The sequence below is a fragment of the Topomyia yanbarensis genome, chromosome 3 (assembly GCF_030247195.1).
Source record: "Topomyia yanbarensis strain Yona2022 chromosome 3, ASM3024719v1, whole genome shotgun sequence".
NCBI lineage: Eukaryota > Metazoa > Arthropoda > Insecta > Diptera > Culicidae > Topomyia > Topomyia yanbarensis.
Genome location: NC_080672.1, coordinates 78975892 through 78995671, shown reverse-complemented (window position 1 = coordinate 78995671; position 19780 = coordinate 78975892). Strand labels below are relative to the sequence as shown.

General features: G+C 37.7%; 1 protein-coding gene across 3 annotated transcripts in view; it reads right to left on the bottom strand.

The window, feature by feature from the left end:
- LOC131694223 (transcription factor Dp-1) overlaps positions 1-19780 on the bottom strand; it is a 56836-nt gene that overhangs the window by 17419 nt on the left and 19637 nt on the right. Inside the window, exon 2 of one of the 3 annotated variants that reach the window (XM_058982744.1) lies at positions 18262-18281. The exons of 1 other annotated variant lie outside the window; for it this stretch is intronic. In XM_058982744.1, coding sequence (XP_058838727.1) covers positions 18262-18281 — 20 coding nt within the window. Of the gene's footprint in view, positions 1-18153; positions 18282-19780 lie in introns of all 3 variants that reach the window. One more of the 3 variants, XM_058982743.1, reaches the window with a different exon arrangement.

Here is a 19780-nt window from a genome sequence, read left to right as displayed (position 1 = left end):
AGGGACAGCCTTATGGGGTTGTACGAATTGCAGACGTAGGACTGCAATACGTGAAATATTTAATTTCTTATTACATTTGGATTAATAATTAATCAAACATTTCTTTCTACAATTCACTTCATGAATCAAACCGTCTTGCTCATCAGGTCATTTTATCTACAATGAGCGATCGAATCCGATTAAAGAAAGCAGACAGAAAACTGCGATGGAAAACCGAACTAATATCTGGAACTGCTTTAAAATTTTAAAAAGTTTTATATTGTGTGCGGTAAACAACCAGACCGATGCTTAAAATCATGTTTTAGACAATACAGTCACAGTTCTTGTATAGGACAAGCTTTATAGTTTTATTTTGCCGTTATTGTAATTTTCCTAAAGTACACATAAATGTAGCGAATGCACTGGTCTTAATCATATATCGAAGCAAAACATATACAAGAATCGAAAATAGTTTTATGGATGGACTTGGATGCATTTTTGCAGCGAGTTTTTGAGTAACAGTGCATCCATTCATAAATAGGCTTAGTAGTACCTATGTAATGATAGAATCAAAGTGGGATAGGTTGAGTGGAAATGAATCTCGTGGAATCAATAAATTGATGAAACGTAAATAATAAACCTTCGTTGCACTTTCTTCTATCCATTCGCGTGAATTTGTTGCTAAGAAAGTTTTTGTCTCCTTTGCCTGTCATGGAGACGACAACGCAAAAAAAACCGAAAGCTTTCGCTTCGCGCAACGAAAACTCAGATTTCTATCATACACGCAACACTTGGATATACCTACACATTCGCCTCAAACAATAAACCCAAGCGAACGGTGTACCGTGCTTGAATCAAAAAGCTGTGCCAGTACATCGTGTCCGTACACGAATGGAAGATACGCACCAAGCAAAATGAGTCAACGCTGGTGGTGATGGGTGGTGCCAAAGAGCCTCTGCTACACTGGCTGTGGGAGCATGCAGCGCAGTGCTCTGCTCTGCCTGCTGTCCAAGAGGCAACTGAGCTTGCCCGACCAAATCTTCTCTTTAAATAGTCGATGATGACGTCATTCGTAGAAACGTTGCGCGTTAGGTACATAAATCTGTCGTGCCAGACTAGGGAAGCGCAGCCTTCTGTGTGCAAATGCGTGGTATTTTGACTATGTTGAACATTATAGAAAATTCTAATGCCATGATATCAAAAATCTTTGGGTTTATCTATTGGAATCTATTCTTAGAAGTATTTCTGAGCGAGTTGTGCAAAAAATTTGAAAATTTACCGTAAGATGGCTGAATTATAAGCGTTTAAAATTGGACCACTTTTCGTTACATACCATTTTTGTTGAATTTGCAAAGTGCACCCCCATATCGAAAACAAAGACGTAGTCCTACGTAAAAAAAAAACTCACACTGCAAGGAGAACAGAATCAGGAATAACAATATCTGCCTAAAAGAATAACACAATTTACTGCACTGGTTGGTTGATTTAGTATTGCAGTATTCTCAGGGTCAGTGATCTTGGGTACGAAAAAATATTATTCCCTATACAACAAAAGCATAAGTACTTCTGTAATATATAGAAGATTTGTGATACCTAATTTCACAAGCCAGAATCTGGAAGCGTGGAAAACAGTTTTCTATTTATTTGCAGTATTCGGACCGAATCTGTCACGATTTTTTCCATCACCTAAATAAAATGAAGCTTGGTTTCGGCGATTCACCCTTTCGATATTTCCAGTTTTATTTCTCGTCAACCCAATGTGAACCAAGTGGTTGCGTACAACTCTTCTCTAGTATTTCATAATGAAGCCACCTTATACAGCTCATATTTCTTCTCTACTTCAACGATGCGAATGAAAATTTCAGAGTCTTAGAAATTACGTAGGGGAACTGGGGGGAAGCCCGACACCCTGGGTAAGCCCGACACCCCACGACTTTTCCCAGATATCAAATTTTAAATCATACAATAATGACAGGATATTATTAGTACGATTATTTTTGGCATTTCGATACATATCGATGCCATATGGGTTCATAAACGTCAACAAAATAAACAAAACAAGCGAAAGCAAAGTTGATGCGCTTTTGGATGTTATTTTTACTTCAGACATTTTAAGGTTTTAATAACACAAAAGCTTTGAAAATGAACAGTTTTTTTGTCACACATTCTATTCTACTCTCCATATCGTTATTTGTATGTATTGAAGATTAGTTGGAGTATTTCTATACTGTTAATTGAGCATTTAACAAAAATGGGCGCTGTTGGGGCAAGACCGACAGTTTTTGGGTGGGGTAAGACCGACACGGTGTTTAGATAATTGGGTTCGTTTTTGATTCGATACAAACGACTGGGTATATTTGTTGTGTTCAATTATACTATAATTACGTCATGTTAATAATTGAAATACACGGAAACTATGTTTTTTGCATTTATTTATCAGTATTGTCTCAAGCCGACCAAATAAATTAAAAATTAATTGAACGTGATTCATAATAATATTACAAAAAGAAACGAAAAGTATAATCTAATATGAGATTTTGAAATGATATTGATGAAAAAATTTCATTGACCGTCGGATTGTTGATCAACAATGTTCCGAAAAATCACAACACGAACCGGATAGCTTACTACGAAGCATGCGTCACTTCTAAGTGAATAAGTTCTAGTGACAGCGTATATAATCTGCTTGCAGAACAGCTCTTCCTCGTTAGAATGGCTATACAAGTGGCAATAAAGCTCGAAAGAATTACTTGAGAAAACCTGTATCATAATATAAACCATGCGTTAAACATGATTTATTCATAACACCACGCATTCGAATGCTCTTCCTCTTGCTACGCGATGAAACTATAGAAAGTATGCGTTTGCATCACACTTACTCATATACACATAATTGCACGTTATCCCACATACACAATACATTTTTAATGGAAAAAATTGGACAAAAAGAAAGTTCAAAAGGGGGTCGCTCTTGCCCCTTTGGGGTGTCGGTCTTACCCGCAGCGTTTTTAAAATGACATTTTTCTCCATTTTTTGGCAACCAATAATTTTTAATGAATTCAATTTTTTGAAACGCTGAAAAAATTATATTTTGTTAAGAGCCACCTAAACAAGGATTATGCACAGATTATACAATTTTTGGAACTTTGTGGAATTTTATAAAAATTATTGCGCTTAAGGTGTCGGACTTGCCCCGCGTTCCCCTATCACCTGATGTAGCGGAATGAGATGCAACATTGCATCTAATGCTTTCGATGGAGTACAGCAAAGACCCGTTTTTATCAGCCCCTTTGGTGTATTTTTGGTTGACAAAATTGGAACAATGACAAAACAAATTCTACTAAACCGAAACTGTTCAAATATATAACATAAATACGTGGACATAGCCTCATAATCCTGACTGGCTGACGAAATCGGGTCGAAAAGCTGACAAAATTGGGGACTGACAAAAACGGGTTTTCAATGTACTTCGCATGGCACTGGCTATCGCTCCACAAGCAAGCCTTCGCAGTTCACTTAGCTTTTTTGAGTTGATGTCTTTTTTATTTTAGGCCTCCAAACTAGCGAGGCATATGTTTTTTTCTTTGGTTTGACTATTGTAGAGTATATCCAGTGAAATATACGTGATCTGAGACCTCATTTTTTACCAATTGTTTTACTGCACACCTAAAAAGCACTAGTAGCATTGCTTATAACCTGTTTAATTTATTTGGTATCAATACCCAGTACTTCAGAGGACATTTCAATTACTGTTCCGTTGAGAAAAAGTAATATTTCTTTTTACGAGTAAATGGGATTATGATTGTGCTGGTGACCCTCCTTCTTAAATCACTTTCAAGTGAAGTTTAGTGCAGATTACAAATAGAATGCAATAATTTCGTCACATTTTCCCCTCACGAGGATTATAACATCATCTGCAAATCTAATCACCTCGTATTATATTTCAGTTAATGATTTCAATAGCTCGTCTACAACTAATGACCACAATAAGGGCAATAGAAATCCGCCTTGAGGACATTCCTTATTCGTTTTCATAGTCAGTGACGTGTTTCAAAGCGTGTAATTTTTGCAGTTTATAAGCATTGAGTTGATCAAACACGGTGTGTTTGGTAAAACAATTTTATTCGAAAAAAAATCGGCATCGCTAAAACTTCAGCATGTGATAGAATGGGCTTTTCCCTTTCATATGAAAGTAAAATTAAAATATTCTGTCGGGGGTTCCAGAGCAACTTTTTATTTTAAAGTTTTTTTGTTTGAAAACTTAGGTTTTTCAATGAAACTGGTTCACATTTTCGCCCATAGGTAGTACTTTAGACATTCAAATATTACCAACAGTTAGAATTTGGTGGACAATTACATTGTGTACAACTTTGTAGAAAACTACATCGCGATCTAAAATCGCCAGAGAAAGCTATAAATTTTTTATCAATGTTTCTAGATTCGCACGGGGCCTATTGGTTAAGAAGCTTTATTCCAAAAACATTTTCATTTGTAAAAAAATTGGCTTGCCTTATTTTAAAAGTGTGCTCAGAAGGACTTGAATGCTAGCAAAGTCCCACCTTTAAGCCGAAAAAACATAATTCCAGATTCCACCGTTTTATTCGCACAAATGAAATTTTAGGAGCAAGGAGATATAGAGAAGAGTAGATAAAATTTGAACGAAATTAGTACTCTTTTGAAAGAGCCTGGGTAATACAGCAAAATGAAACAGTTTTTTTCTGTCACAGATATATTTGTTTCTTCTTTTTTATTTCTTCACTCATTCTGGAGTATGCTTAATGTAATCTTGAATCAACCTTTTTGCTCGTTAGCATCTTGTGGGATATATTTGGCCTAAATTTTAACTTTATATTTTATCAAACTCGAATAGATATTCAGTCATTTGATTTGATTTCGATTGAGAGTTCTGATTGACAGTTTCATGAAGGATAGAAAAATAATTCAATGTTATTTATGTTCAAGTTTGTTAACTTTTGGGAATCCTACATTGAACAGAAATCGCAATAGTAAATGAGAAATAAAGGTTATGTCTATTGCACGAAGATAGCGATCTCAATATAAGACTAGATATAGAAAGTATCATCTTTACCCGAAAGACGTGCTGCTGTTAATGTCTCCAGGTTATGAACTGAGCTGGCAACTCTGTCTTCTTGATATGTGATCTTTGCTCTTATCCCTTATTTCAAGGGAAATATCTTCAATCAACAGACTTGTTTAACGTTGAGAATTTACGGAATATACGGTCCAGCCTGATATTTTCTTGTTCGTTTTCTGTTGTGATCAAGTGTTCAACGAGTAACGACTCCAGAGTTTTTTCTTAAAGGAAATGATGAAACTTGTTTTTGTTCGTTTTTCTAAGATTATGTGAAGTGTGTTCGATTTGGAAATTAAATTAAAGGACAAGCAAAACTCTGCATCTATAAATTTTGATGAAATGAATCTACCCCAAAAGATAACAAACATGGATCCAAAATTCAAAGAGCTTTTTTCTCTTTCAATCATCTTTCTTTAAATGTTGATAAGGACAAACAGGATTCTCAACCCAAAGTTGCAATAAAATCCGTCGTTTATTACAATGACTCGCACTGTCTACTTTATCAAATTCAAATCAAATATAAATCATCAAATATAAAGCTTTGAATTTAAGCCAATTGTATTTTACCAGGCAAGATAGGATGCGGAAGAAGGGTCATTCTAGTTTACATTAGCTATCTCCTAGAGCGCGAAAAGAAATGAAAAAGGCATGATAAAATCCGTTACTAAATTAATCACCATCTTGAAAAGGTATAAGATTATCGAATAAATTTGGACAACACCTTTCCACACCTTGTTCACAAGTGTCGATGTCGCCCAAGAACCGGAAGAATCTGAAAATATATTTTTTCTGCTGAGAATGGGAGTTTGTAAACATTGAAATTTATCTGAATTTACTGTTCATTTCAACCCAACATTTTTTGTAAGTCCTTGTTAATCGACTTCTTAATCCATAGGCCCCGCGCACACCAAAATACTGATAAAATTTTAATAATTTTTTCGGGTGATGTTACATCGATTTGTAGCTTTCTACGAAGTTGTAGACAATGAGATTTTTCATTTGATTCTCATTTTTAGTATTTTTTGAATGTCTATAGTACCAATTAGTAGCAAAAATACGAATTAATTTCATTAAAAAAAGTTAAGTTTTCAATCAAAAAACTTCAAAATAAAAAGTTGTTCTAGACCCCCCAACAGAATATTTTAATTTTACTTTCAAATGAAAGGGAAAAGTCCATTCTTTCATATCCCGAAGTTTTACAGATGCCGAATTTTTTTGAATAAAGTTGTTCGACAAAGACACCGTGCCAAATTATTATTGTTATTGTTATTTATAAGTGTGCAATCGGGCTGTCTCAACAACCTATTTCTGCAACCTAGGTGCATTAACTGTACACCTACCGTCTCACCGTTGCACTTGACAGTGTGCGCAGTGCTTTATGGTCACACCTATGACCGCGTGTAATCCTATGGAAAATCATCTTGGCATCGCCTTGAAGTCTTCGTCATATTGGCAAATTTCGAATTGAATCCGCTTCTGTCTTTTGCTAAACTCCTAGATCAGAGGTGGATCAATCGACTATTAATTGATACGGTAAACTTACTAGCAGTATTAGTCCTTAATAGCAAATACTTTTTCCTGCAATTGTGCTATATCACCTCTATCTAACAGAATTCGATTATCTCTGTTCTAGTCAATATACGTATTCATTACATTAAAGACCAGGCAAACCCTCATATTTTCTATTATTATTAACCTGAGTAGCTAGACGAGTGAAGGCATTTTAGGGTTTCACAAAAAAAATCTCTGCCCATAGAAGGACATAAGAATTATTTATCCACTATTCCCCAGAAAGTTTGCTCGAACCGATTGTACGCTTGGTTTGACTCGAACAGACCACTCCGACCCGAAAGGGCTGCTTATCATTTCTGAGAGCCGGTGTGCTTGACCGAGTTAAATAATCGTAAGAACAGGTCCTGAATAATTAACTATCTCTTAGCTGCCAGTCCTGCACTCCTTTCTTGAACTATCCACTCCTTTCTTGAATTTCTTCCCAGGACTTCGCAATGGCGTTTGTGTAGTGAGAAATCGGCCAACAAAACCTATTCCCTCTTACTTGAGCACCTCAGGCAAATGCCCTCAAGGTATTACACATTCTTAACGAACACTAGTCACGTATCCAGAGCAGATTCCTACGTGCCAATATTGCGATCAGCCGCTACACCACGGAAAACCTTGCGCAGAGGCTGCTAAGGAAATTCCCCGTGCTACGACCAAAACCAGTATACAGTCGTCGTATGCTAAACTACAACCGGTTGGTAAACCAACGACTGCGGACCGGGCAGTAACAAACACCAGCTTAACAACGATCGGACGTAGTACCACTAAACCAACTGCCATTACCAACATCGAAGTAACAACGATTACACCAAATGTCTCCAAACCAACAACCAGCACCACCAATAAAGAACCAAACACCGATGAAGAAGGATTTACAGCAGCGATCCGGAAATACAAGCAACAAACAAGAACAACCGACCGTGAGCATCATGAATGCAATACGGATGACAACATGGACGTGAACGAAAACGCGAGAGAATACGGACCGAATGACCCTCAAGGTGCGGTAGACAATGCATCTAATGTTTCACCACCAAGTAAGAGGATCTCAACACGCAGCAGCAAGCTGCGTCAACAGGTCCCTAGTTGAAAGTTAATTTTAATTTTTATCTATTGTGAAAATCTTAAAAGACTCACGGCTCAGTTATGCTAACGCATAGAGCCGTGTCAAATAAACAACAGAAAAAATGAGTACCTGGATTATTCGTTCACAATGATGATGATGATGAAGTTAATAAAATAAGTAAATTGCGTTAACTGCAATAGACGAATAAAATTATATAAATAGAAAAAAATGTTAAAATAATTAACCCTTAAATGTGCAATGTTGTTGTAAATAACGTTGCGGAAACCATCTCAAAATTAAACGTAACGTATTAAAGCTGTGAGACAATTTTCTACAATACAAATATCAAATACACTGAATTAAATAAATTCCTGAAATTAATCAAAATAGTTCAAAAATAATTTTAATAAAAATAATTTCTCCAAACTAATTAAATAATTGAGATAAATTCATGGAATGGGTAAGATTAATCAAACAATTAAAGTGAATTAAATGGACGATCAAAGTGAATTAAATGGATGGAATGGATGGATTAGTATCACATGAATTAAATGAATAATCAATTAACTAAAATAATAAATAAAATAAATTAAACGCATTAAATGAATGAAATGATCTAAATTAATTAAACGAAATTATGTTTTTAATTAAATAAACAAACAAATTGTGTCAAATTAATTAAATGATTCAAATGAATTAAATGGCCCAAGTAAATTAAATGAATTTTTTCATGTTTATTTTCCGTCGGCCTCTGGCTACATTCAGTATCATTCACCGGTACCTTCTGGACCTGGATCAACACATGGATTAAATAAATTGAATTAAATTAATTGAATTGATTAGATAAGTTAAGGGAATTGAATGAATTAAGTAAATTAAATGAATTAAATGAAATAACCAGTTAACATTGCTTTGAACTGAGCAGACTATTTTCTATGTTTATTTGGTGCTTGTCGGGCCAACTAGGAAATTAATCCATTAGGTGTGCGTGGGGAGAACGCATGGTCTTGTCTGAGTGGAGTGATGACTATAGTCATGTGCCCTATATCTTCACTCAGAACTGTAGTAGGGGAACATGAGGAGACTTGGTCAGGTTTTCAGTTAAAGTTACGTAGGGTTACTGTGCCCTAATTCATCTGGCCACCTCTATTCATCCTACCCATTTGAACACATTAGTTAGAGCAGTGTCTGCTATCTCTAACGTATTAGCTCAAATGGTAGGATGAATAAGGGTGCGTTGTACTCAATTTTTCGCTTCGCAATAACGCGGGTATTTTACATTTTCCTAGCCAGATTTTTTTTATTGATCTGCTTCTTAAGAACGAAGCAAAGATGTTAATACCTATTTAAGCGCAATCTAATCAGTGTAAGCCGAGTTATCGGCAAAATAGTGTGACATCGTTACTAATGAAATGAATAAGGGCACGTCCACCCTAAAGGTTTAAAAATGTTTTCAATCCTTCAAAACACATTTAAACATAATGCGCAGCAGTATTATGCGTATTCATGTTTTTTTGCAGAATTTTTGGTTTACCTTTTCCAAAATTTTAAATGTTTTTCAGAGATAAGTTTTTTTGGTCAAGTCTCCCACCGCGGGAAGACTTGACCAAGAGAATTTTGTAAAATCAAAACAAAATATTATGACATAAAACATGCTCTCTTCATATTTTTATACCAGTAAAAAATATAAAAGTATTGCATTTTATAAATTTCGATTTATTTGATGCATTTCCTTGTAAGGATTAACTGTACTGCTTACATTGCATGTTCACACGTCTCGAAATGAGCCATATTAATGCTAACTTTGTCTACTAGTACTAAAAGATATAGACTGATGTTAGAGGTGGAATTTTTTGTGACGTGTTTAACATTAACAGTAGGTACCACAGCATAGTAGATATCAGAATTTTTAAACCTTTCTTCAGCTTGTTTCCACTTGGTTAAGTCTTCCATAAAATCTTGATCAAGTCTCCCCAACATTAGTTCTTGCGTAAAATGTCGTGCAAATGTTATAAATAACTATTCCAATGTTCCAATTTATATGAAACCATTTGAACACTTCATAAGGAATAAGATGATATATAAGAAATTAAAAAGTAATTATTAGACTAGTAGATATGTCCATATAAAGTTTGATAAAAAATTACATCGTTTAACACAAATTTATTAATTACGCACTATTTTCTATAAGAAGTTATTTTTCATTCCAATCTTAAAATTACCTTAAGGGGTCGAAACAAGTATAAAAAATTTTTTGAAATTTTTTTAAGAACCTAATAGATCACGTGACAGCTAATAACAGAAATTTGCACTTGGTCAAGTCCCCCCATGTTCCCCTACTGTGAACTATTTCATGTTTTTATACTTCTTTAGTGCCTACTTGGAATAACCCGTAGTGATCATAACAATAAATAAATAAATCGTGCGCGGACGGGATTGCTAAGAGTCGACATTCTATTATTTGCTTAGAATTGGCATTCTGCACAAACAAATGCTACGGAAATAAAATAGCTTCCATTCCAGTTTTCAAATTATTTTTGCAGATTATTATTATTAAAAGCCCCTATTACTACGAAGCCATTACACATATGCAATTCTAGTTATCTGCAAGAATAGTACCTGACACAAGAAAAAATTAAGACACACACAAATACCACTACATTCGGTAATTTATTCAAACGATTGTCGGGTAAACCCAGCACCGACATGATAGAAACCACGAAAAATTCGTCGCGTGGTAGAAAAGTGAACGTTACCGATCTAGTAAAATATAAGCAAAGCTCTTCGTTGTCGGCTATCCGGAGCTCAAGCTGCTTATTCGGCCAACCGTATTAATATGACAAATGATAAATTTTCTAAATTCTCAGCAGCTGGCTGCCCAGAGCATTTTTTACATGATAACGCTATTGGCACACTTACTAACAACTCTCCCCTTACCGTGATATATGCGAAGATGCAGAGGATTCCTCGGTCTCTAGCTGCGACATGTGTCGGACTAACATTCCTTCTTGCCTAGAAGATCTGCATTCGGACGGGGCCGACGTTGGTATTGATCAGCATGCAGGGATCAACATAGATTGCACAATGTGGCTCATCATGCAATTTCCAAGCATGTTGTCCCTACGAATATTTTGCAATCTCAATTGGTTCTGGTCAGAAAAGGAGTAGCAACCACGGGCGATCTCTTATGCTTAAAAGCTTATTTTCATTCGGTACATTGAATTTTATTAGTATATTCTCACTGCTAATTTTTGGAACCATGAGCGAACTGCGACAATTGTCGGCTAATGGCCGACACTAACGAGTTGACGATGGACGTAGATTCTCCCGAATAATTCTGCCTTCATCCACAAATCGTAGAGGCGCAAAAGACGTGAGAAGTACATGCGAATCAGAGCAGGTAGATCACTGATTTTTTTAGTTGTACCATCTAATTCATATTTGCAGATCATACGCAGGACTATTCTTTGGTTTTTAGAAAATTGCTTGAAAGCTGGAATAGATAGCTGAATCAATCTTGAAGCAGTATTATCCAAAATCCGCCGTATAGCAAACGAAGAATGAATTTCTGATATCTCCATGTGCTATTCTCATACTGATATCTCCATGTGCTATGTCATACAGAAATGCTAACCGTTCGTTTGAGATAACATTACACCCAGGTTTTTTTTACGCGGGGGATACGTACCGCGTAAAAAAAACCGCGTAAAAAACCACGTTATTTGGAAAATCCGCGTAAAAAAAACCGCGTTAATTCGAAAATCCGCGCAAAAAAAACTCAGCAAAGGCTTTTATTTTTATTAAAAAAAACTCAGCAAAAGACATTTATTTTTGGAAGTTTTTTTGCGAGGATTTCACAATTAACACGGTTTTTGCAAAAGTCCTTTTGAATGCAAAAGACTTAGAAGATTTTCGGAAAGATGGAAGAGACGGGTCTGGAAGATTCCTTATGGCCCGCACCCCAACAATATGGGTATTTTCGGAATGGTCTTGAAGAGTAGGTTCCAGAAATTGATTTTTGACTCCATTTTGATGTCAAAGATGGCGACTTCCGGTTTTAGTGAAATTCGCTATAACCCAATCAATATGGGTATTTTTGGAATGGTCTTGAAGAGTAGGTGCCAGAAATTGATCTTTGACGCCATTTTGAAATCAAAGATGGCGACTTCTGGTTTAGCGAAATTCGCTATAATTCAATCAATATGTATATTTTTGGAATGGTCTTGAAGAGTTGGTGCCAGAAATTGATTTTTGACGCCATTTTGCAATCCAAGATGGCGACTTCCGGTTTAGCGAATGTCGCTGTAACCCAATCAATATGGGTATTTTCGGAATGGTTTTGACGAGTAGCAGACAAACGTCGATGTTTGCCGTCATTTTAAAATTTTAGATGGCGACTACCGGTTTACCGAAATTCTCGCATGAAAAATTTGGGCAATCGTCTTAATCACCCTCAAATATAAGATCTAAACATAAACCAGCAAAATGCAAAATATTTTTGTGTTCATCCAGGAAAGTCCGGTGAGAATGGAAGAGAGAAGAAAGAGACGTATGTGGTGTGAGTTGGGGGTTTGAATTTATTCAAATTAAACATATTGCTTAAATTTAAGTAAATTCAACTGTTTAATTAAAACTATTTGTACTACAACTTCAACTTCCAAAAATACCAATATTAATCGGGTTATAGCGAATTTTGCGAAATCGGAAATCGCCAGCTTGGATTTAAAAATGGCGTCAAAAATCAATTTTTGGAACCGACTCGTTAAGATCATTCCAAAAACACTCATATTGACTGGGTTATAGTGAATGTGGCTAAACATCGATCTTTGTCTACTACTCGTCAAGACCATTCCGAAAATACCCATATTGATTGGGTTATAGCGAATTTCGCTAAACCGGAAGTCGCCACCTTGGATTTCAAAATGGCGCCAAACATAAATTTCTGGTACCTACTCTTCAAGACCATTCCGACAATACCCATATTGCATGGGTTGTAGGGAATTTCCGCTAAACCGGATGTCGCCATCTTGGATTTCAAAATGGCGTCAAACAAATTTCTAGCACCTACTTATCAATACCATTCCGAAAATACCCATATTAATTGGGTTATAGCGAATTTCGCTAAACCTTTTTGATTTCAAAATGGCGTCAAAAATCAATTTCTAGTGCCTACTCTTCAAGACCATTCCGAAAATACCCATATTGATTGGGTTATAGCGAATTTCGCTAAACCGGAAGTCGCCACCTTTGATTTCATAATGGCGTCAAAAATCAATTTCTGGCACCAACTCTTCAAGTCCATTCTGAAAACACCCATATTGAATGGGTTATAGCGAATTTCGCTAAACCGGAAGTCGCCATCTTTGATTTCAAAATGGCGTCAAAGATCAATTTCTGGAACCTACTCTCTTATCGTTGGGGTGCGGGCCATAAGGAATCTTCCAGACCTGTCTCTTCCATCTTTCCGAAAATCTTCTAAGTCTTTTGCATTCAAAAGGACATAGAATATTTTTTGCCAAAACCGTGTTAATGGCGAAATCCGCGCAAAATAAAAACTGCCAAAATTCTTCTAAGTTCTTTGCAGTTAAAAGGACTTAGAAATTTTTGGCAAAAACCGCGTTAATTGGAAAATCCGCGTAAAAAAAAACGCCGTAATTGGAAAATCCGCGTAAAAAACCGCGTTGATTGGAAAATCCGCGTAAAAAAACCTCGTAAAAAACCGCGCAAAAAAACCACGTAAAAAAAACCTGGGTGTATTCACAAACTAGCGAATAACCAGTGAATTACTTTCTTTTATATTTGTCAAAGTGACACTGAGAGAAGTCATAACTGAATTGTTCCCAGCCTCAAAACTGCACCTGCTCCTTAATGATAGTTTTGGTATTAAGAATCGAAGGACGCAATCACTGCACTGCCATTTAGTAGTCAATTGCTTCAAAAATGTTCTCACTAGCGATGGGCGAGTGAATCGCGAATCGTTTAAAAGAATTGAATCTTGAAAAAGAATGAGTGATCCACGATTCGTTTTTCAAAAGCTGCGATTCTTAAAAAATCCGCAGAGCGAATAAAGGCGCTATAACCTAGGCTCATAAGCCAGGATAGGTCTAAGTACCGCTGTCCCATCCCAGGAAGGACCAAAGGAGTGACATTAACCTTCTTAGCCACGTCACTCCCAATGATTTATTAAATCCCCTCTGAACTGAAACGGTTGGTACGGTTGTCCACGTTTCTTCCTTATTCAAGGTTCAAAATGATTCGTTGATTAAATTATTTAATAAATGAATAATTTGATTGCCGTATAATTTTGAATCATCTCCATTTTGTACGCCGCACAGTTGGCCTGGCCGCTTTAGTGATTGTGTCACATTCCATATGTGCCACAAACATTAATATTGACAAGAAAAATTGTAGGCGAACGCTTGCAATTTTCCAGGATCCCTACATGTATTGGCTGTGTATGTGTAGACTAGACTAGACTAGCTGCGATTCTTAAAAAATCCGCTGTTGAGCGACTTAGGGGAATCTATTATTACAACATTTCGAAAGGAACAATTGTTGTGTAAGTTGCCTACTTCTGTGTGCATTTACCGCAGCCAGCATTCAGTTTCAACGCCTCCTTCATTTATTCACTCCAAAGCTTACTGAAGTTTCACACAGAATCTAATGCCTTCAGTTTAGAGGAAATAGAAATTAATTAAAAAACAAAAGCATTCATTTGTTGTATATGAAGGCAGAATATGACGTCTTTTAAATTTTAGAGCATAAATGAACTGCGTAATCCTTGTCTGATGTATTTTTGCTCGATGATCCCACTCAGAACCAGCACAGAAACAACATACAGTTTGAAACTAAAATTTAATTTGAGCCCAAAATAACTAATGAAGCACGATGATCCCAAAAAGATGCTAGCAAATGGAGTGAGTTAGTTGTGGACATGGAGCACATTAAAATAAATAAACGCAATGCATACGCACACTTATTTGTATATAACTCTCCAAAATGAATCACTGAATCGATAAAGAGTCGATTCTTTTTTTTTTGAGTGAATCGGACACGATTCGCTCACTTAAATGGATCGGTTTACCCATCTCTACCCAGAACCCATTTAACTGACTGACTGATTTTCCCTCGCCTTCAGAAGCATGCGTATTCTGCTAATGCAACCCGGCCCATCAACAACTCTGCCGAGGACTCCGCAACGATTGGCAATGCTGCTGTGCCAAGCAACACCGCCATTGCGAAGGAGTGTCGATGCTGAGTGCATATTGGGACACATCGCAGTTGGGATTATGGAAGCCCTCTACGCCGCCCCTCTCCGAAGCAATCGAGCAATTGCACCCAGCGATCATCAGTCGTCCCGGTCCTTTGTGTGGGGTGCATGAAAGGATCTTTTAAACCGCCACAAATGGCAAGTTCACATCTGCTCCAAACACTTCAAGCGCTGATGTATTCTTCCCTTCCTGTAATTTGCCTTTTGGTCCGACATCATGTGACCAGATGTCAACCATTTCTCTCGCCGAAGACAATCTTCGTAATCTGGGCCACGACGCAGTTGATTCGTGATGCCTCTAATCCCCTACCATAATCGACCGAGCGACCAATACTATTCGTAAGATTCACAGCAAGACCTTCCAACGCTTTGAAAACGGCACACGACTTCGCTTTCTGTTGAATCTGATCCGTCCTCCAATAGCATCGAGGATTACTACCAAAATGTTGGTGGCGCGCTGCTATTATGATATAATCGCCTTAAGCGGGGCGTGGCTCGACAACCGTACTCTGTCTCGCCAGGTATTTGATTCAACATTCGATGTCTACCGCTGTGACCGCAACGCCCTCAACAGCCATAAGACTCACTTGCTCGGAGCTCACCTGTCAGACATCGTTGATCACTCGGGCTCTTAAACCATGGCGAACGGCGATGAGCATACCACCACCTGTGATTCTAGTCTGATCGAAGAGCATCTTTCCTTCGTTTCTTTCATCACCATGATCATACTGTTATACTGGGTTACTTCAACTTACATGGTTTGACGTGGTGCCTGGAAAGTAATGCATGTCTACGATTAGATATCGGAAAATCTCTGCTAATCAACAATGTCAGTTGTATTCTGGACTGCTACAACTCTTCGGCAAATCAATAATGTAATCAACAAGAATGGGCGTCCATTGGGCCTCTGCTTTGTAAGTGCCCGGGATTACGCTTCGTACTGCTCACTCGTTTTGTCTCATTTAGTCTAGCGTGTTCGCCATGATCCGCCACTACATCTTGTATTTACTGGTAATGTAGGAGTGAACTTTTAAGACGCCACAAGCTCTATCGTCTACGATTTTAAAAACGCTCTTACGACAGCATTCTGTTGGATATAAACTGGGAGGAACATCTTAACAATGATAATGCGGACAATGCAGCGATGACGTTTTCTAATATTCCTAAGAACCTAATCGACCGTCATGTGTCAAGATGAACAGTTAGTACCACGCAACACTCTCGCTGACAATCAACTGACGATTGAAAATTGCCAAACGAGCTGCAGTTAAAAAATTCTCGAAGCGAAGTATTTCAAAATCATTGCTTTCAACAAAACCATGAATACGAACAAAAGTAAGGCAGACGCGCCTTTTTCAGACACCAGCGAAACGTCGAGCGTCTACTGAAATCTAAGCACAAACCGTTCTGAAAGAATGGGAACGAGCAGCGAGAAGAAACCAGTTTACCACAACCAGTCACTGCTGCCGCCAATATCAATCCTTCTCTAGGACCGAGTTTGCGTTGATAATGCTGCCATTCTTGCAGTAAATTCCAAGCTAAAAGCATCTAGTTCACCGGACCTAGATGGCGTTCCCTCGATTTTTGTCAAAAAGTGCACCGGCAGGATTCTTGAACCACTTCTGCGAGTCTTCGAGCTATCACTAATTACTGGATTATTTCCTTCCTGCTATAAACCAACAACGTTTTTATGCCTAAACGACGGGCAACGACCAACCTCTCGTTTACAACATATGTGGTCGATGGATTCGCTGGCGGTATTCTACAAACTCGATTATCATGGACAACTTCTGCGCAGGTTTTTTCTCCAAACCAGCATTAAGGATTGTCTCCCTGCATCATTACTTGCTACACCAGGCATCCCACATGGAAGCTACTTTGGCCCTGTAATATTTTCCCTCAACTTTAATGACTTCAATATCAAATTACAAGGAATGAATATTTTTCGATAAATACTGGATAGAACCGATGCAGAGTTTCTTCAGAGCTCGCTGCACAGCTTCAGTGTGTGGTGTGATCTAAACAGAATGGTTTTAAACTCGAGTAAATGCACAATCGTTACATTCGCGCGAAAATTCCATCTGATTCAGTTTAATTACCATTTGTTCCACTCGAGCATTCCAAGGCATTTTTACTTCAAGGGTCTCGGAGTCATTATGGATTTGACACTAACGTTAAAACCACATATTTCGTACATTGTGGATAAGGCATCAAGACAGATGGGGTTGATCTTCCGAGCAGCGAAAAATTTTACGTATGCTGTCTAAAATCGCTTTATTGCACGTTGGTTCGTTCAACACTAGAATACTGTACTGTTGTTTGGAATCCGTACTGCCAGAACTTGGATGAAAGAATCGAGGCTGGTCAGCGCTGCTTCATAAGCTTAGCACTCCGACATCTTCCTTGGTGAACTACGCAAACTGTTGTCAGTTAATACAGCTCAACACTCTAGGCATCCGGAGAGTCACATGACCTCACAAAAAAGCTATTCATTCATTTTCATTGTTCATTCACTAATCTTTAACTTCAAACAATACAATTACACTGCAGCCTGCTCTGCAATTAAGCTTTCCTATTATTTGAGCTTTCAAGTTTTCCACGTACTATAGTGGGTATCTATAGCCATCCTATTGACCTGCCATTACACAAACGCCGGCTCTAAGTTATACTGCATCAGTCGAAGCTCACTCGCCCGCTCTCCTTTCGAATATGGAAACGTGAAACGTGTCGATCGGCACTCGCGCCGGTCGGCTGTTCGACGTCATCATGTACCAAACAGCTTCGTGATTCTGTTTATACTTGTTTTCCCAGTTTTGTCATTCATGTTTATAATCTCACCAATCAACGGTGAAGAACGGCTTTCGAAGAGGTATAATCACTCAAGCGACCACTGAATATGAATACACTAATCAAACTACAACGTAACAAATGCGAAATGTTCGGGAATGCCTTCGAGTTGAAAGAGGGGAATAAATTAATTTCTCATGACTGCAATAATTTGCGGTGGATTTTGTACCAGCACTGATTAGGGTAAGGGTTCTGAGGCAAGCGTGTCTCCAAACTTGTTACCCCTTTAAATCAGCAAAAAAAATTCTCACGGCCGGATGAATTCATTCTGCACCAGAAAATATGTTTCCTTTAAGGCTGTGAGTACCTACGGTAGTTAGAAACGCCAAAACTAACCTGTCCTGCTATAATTGTACTCGTTTCCTGACCGGTCACCTCCTTCACGATCGATTTCACGCTGGCCGACGTCAACGGCCGGCCGGTGGTCGAAGCCGTTTGCCTTACCTGTAGGATTTGCTGCTGACCTAGAAAAAAATAACAACGGAAAAGAGCAAAACATACGGGTTACTGTTTTGTGTGTGAGCTGTCCACCGGGGCAAAGAGGGCAGGGGAGCAAATGGAAAAACAAACGTTCCGATTAGAAGCTTGTTGTAAAAGCAGAAGCAACGACGAGCGCTTGCTTCGTTCGATTTGATGAAAGAATTGTTAAGTTGCCGATGTTTTGGTGTTTGCCCTCGCTTTGAACTGTTCCAGAAAAGTGGTAAGTTGGAAATCTTCTAATGTTACGATATTTTCTAGATCCATGACTTATACTAGAAAAACGAGAAATTTCATGGGTATAAATATTTTTATTTCTGCAGTTAATAAAAAGTTTTTGTTTTAGACACGGCCACGGTGTCTTTTTTCAACAAATTTATGCTAAAAAATGCAAATGGCCACACGGTTACAGAATCGAATTTATGCCATTTATACAAGCGTTAGTACCAGTGACAAACACATTACCATACGGACAGATTGACATACTAGATGACACCTTTCAAACCCTCCCCTGCCCATTTTTTTCCAATGGAGTGCATGTCGTCCGCAAGGTCCAGCTCATCCATTACCCAAACTGTCCACCTGACCGTACCAGGACTGACATAACTATAATTGTTCCACCTGGTTTCGAAAAAAAACTATGCAAAAAATCAGTATTTCAAAAACATTGGGATATATGAACGAATGGACTTTTTTAGCATAGGTTTTATATTCAAACTAGATCACATTTCTGTCCCTAGACGGTGTTTAAGACATTTGAACAACACTAAATGTGAGAATCTGAAAGATAATTTCATTGTTTACCCTAATAAACATCTTACCATTCAAGAGCCTAACGACCTATTCAGGGTATCATCCAAACAATATGTGGAATCGTTGGACTATATGGGTTAATGTTCGTGTATAATACTTTTTATTGGGGTACAACGTTGTTAACAACTGGAAATCGTTCTGAAATCATCCAGAATTTTTTTTTTAAGATTTTGACGAAGTTATGTCTATGTGAGTTAGTCATTTGTAAATCAATTTCCACGCACTTGTTTTATTTGCCAAGTAGTTGAGTTTAGTTGAACGGTGCATTCAGAGGAACTTGAGTGCTTGAAATGTCTCATATTTTGGCTAAAAAATATTATTCCAATTTCCTATTGATATAGGGCAGTGATTCTCAACCTGGGGTCCGCGGACCCCAGGGGCCGTTGTCATTGCTGGGGGTTGAAATTTCTAGCCTTGTTTACTAAAAAACTGAAAATAACATGTTGATAGCATACAAAATCGATGTTTATCGATGGGGGTCCGCAGCAACCCAGGGTGTATTCTAAGAGGTTCATTGCACGAAAAACGTTGAGAACCGCTGATATAGGGGTCTATTTATGTCTTTAGAATAATAAGACGGGCAAGTGTTGACCAAACTTGTACGATATTAGCTCCTTCGTGCACCGGTGATGTTTATAAACAACAACGTTTAAAAAAGAAAGTACGTCAATGA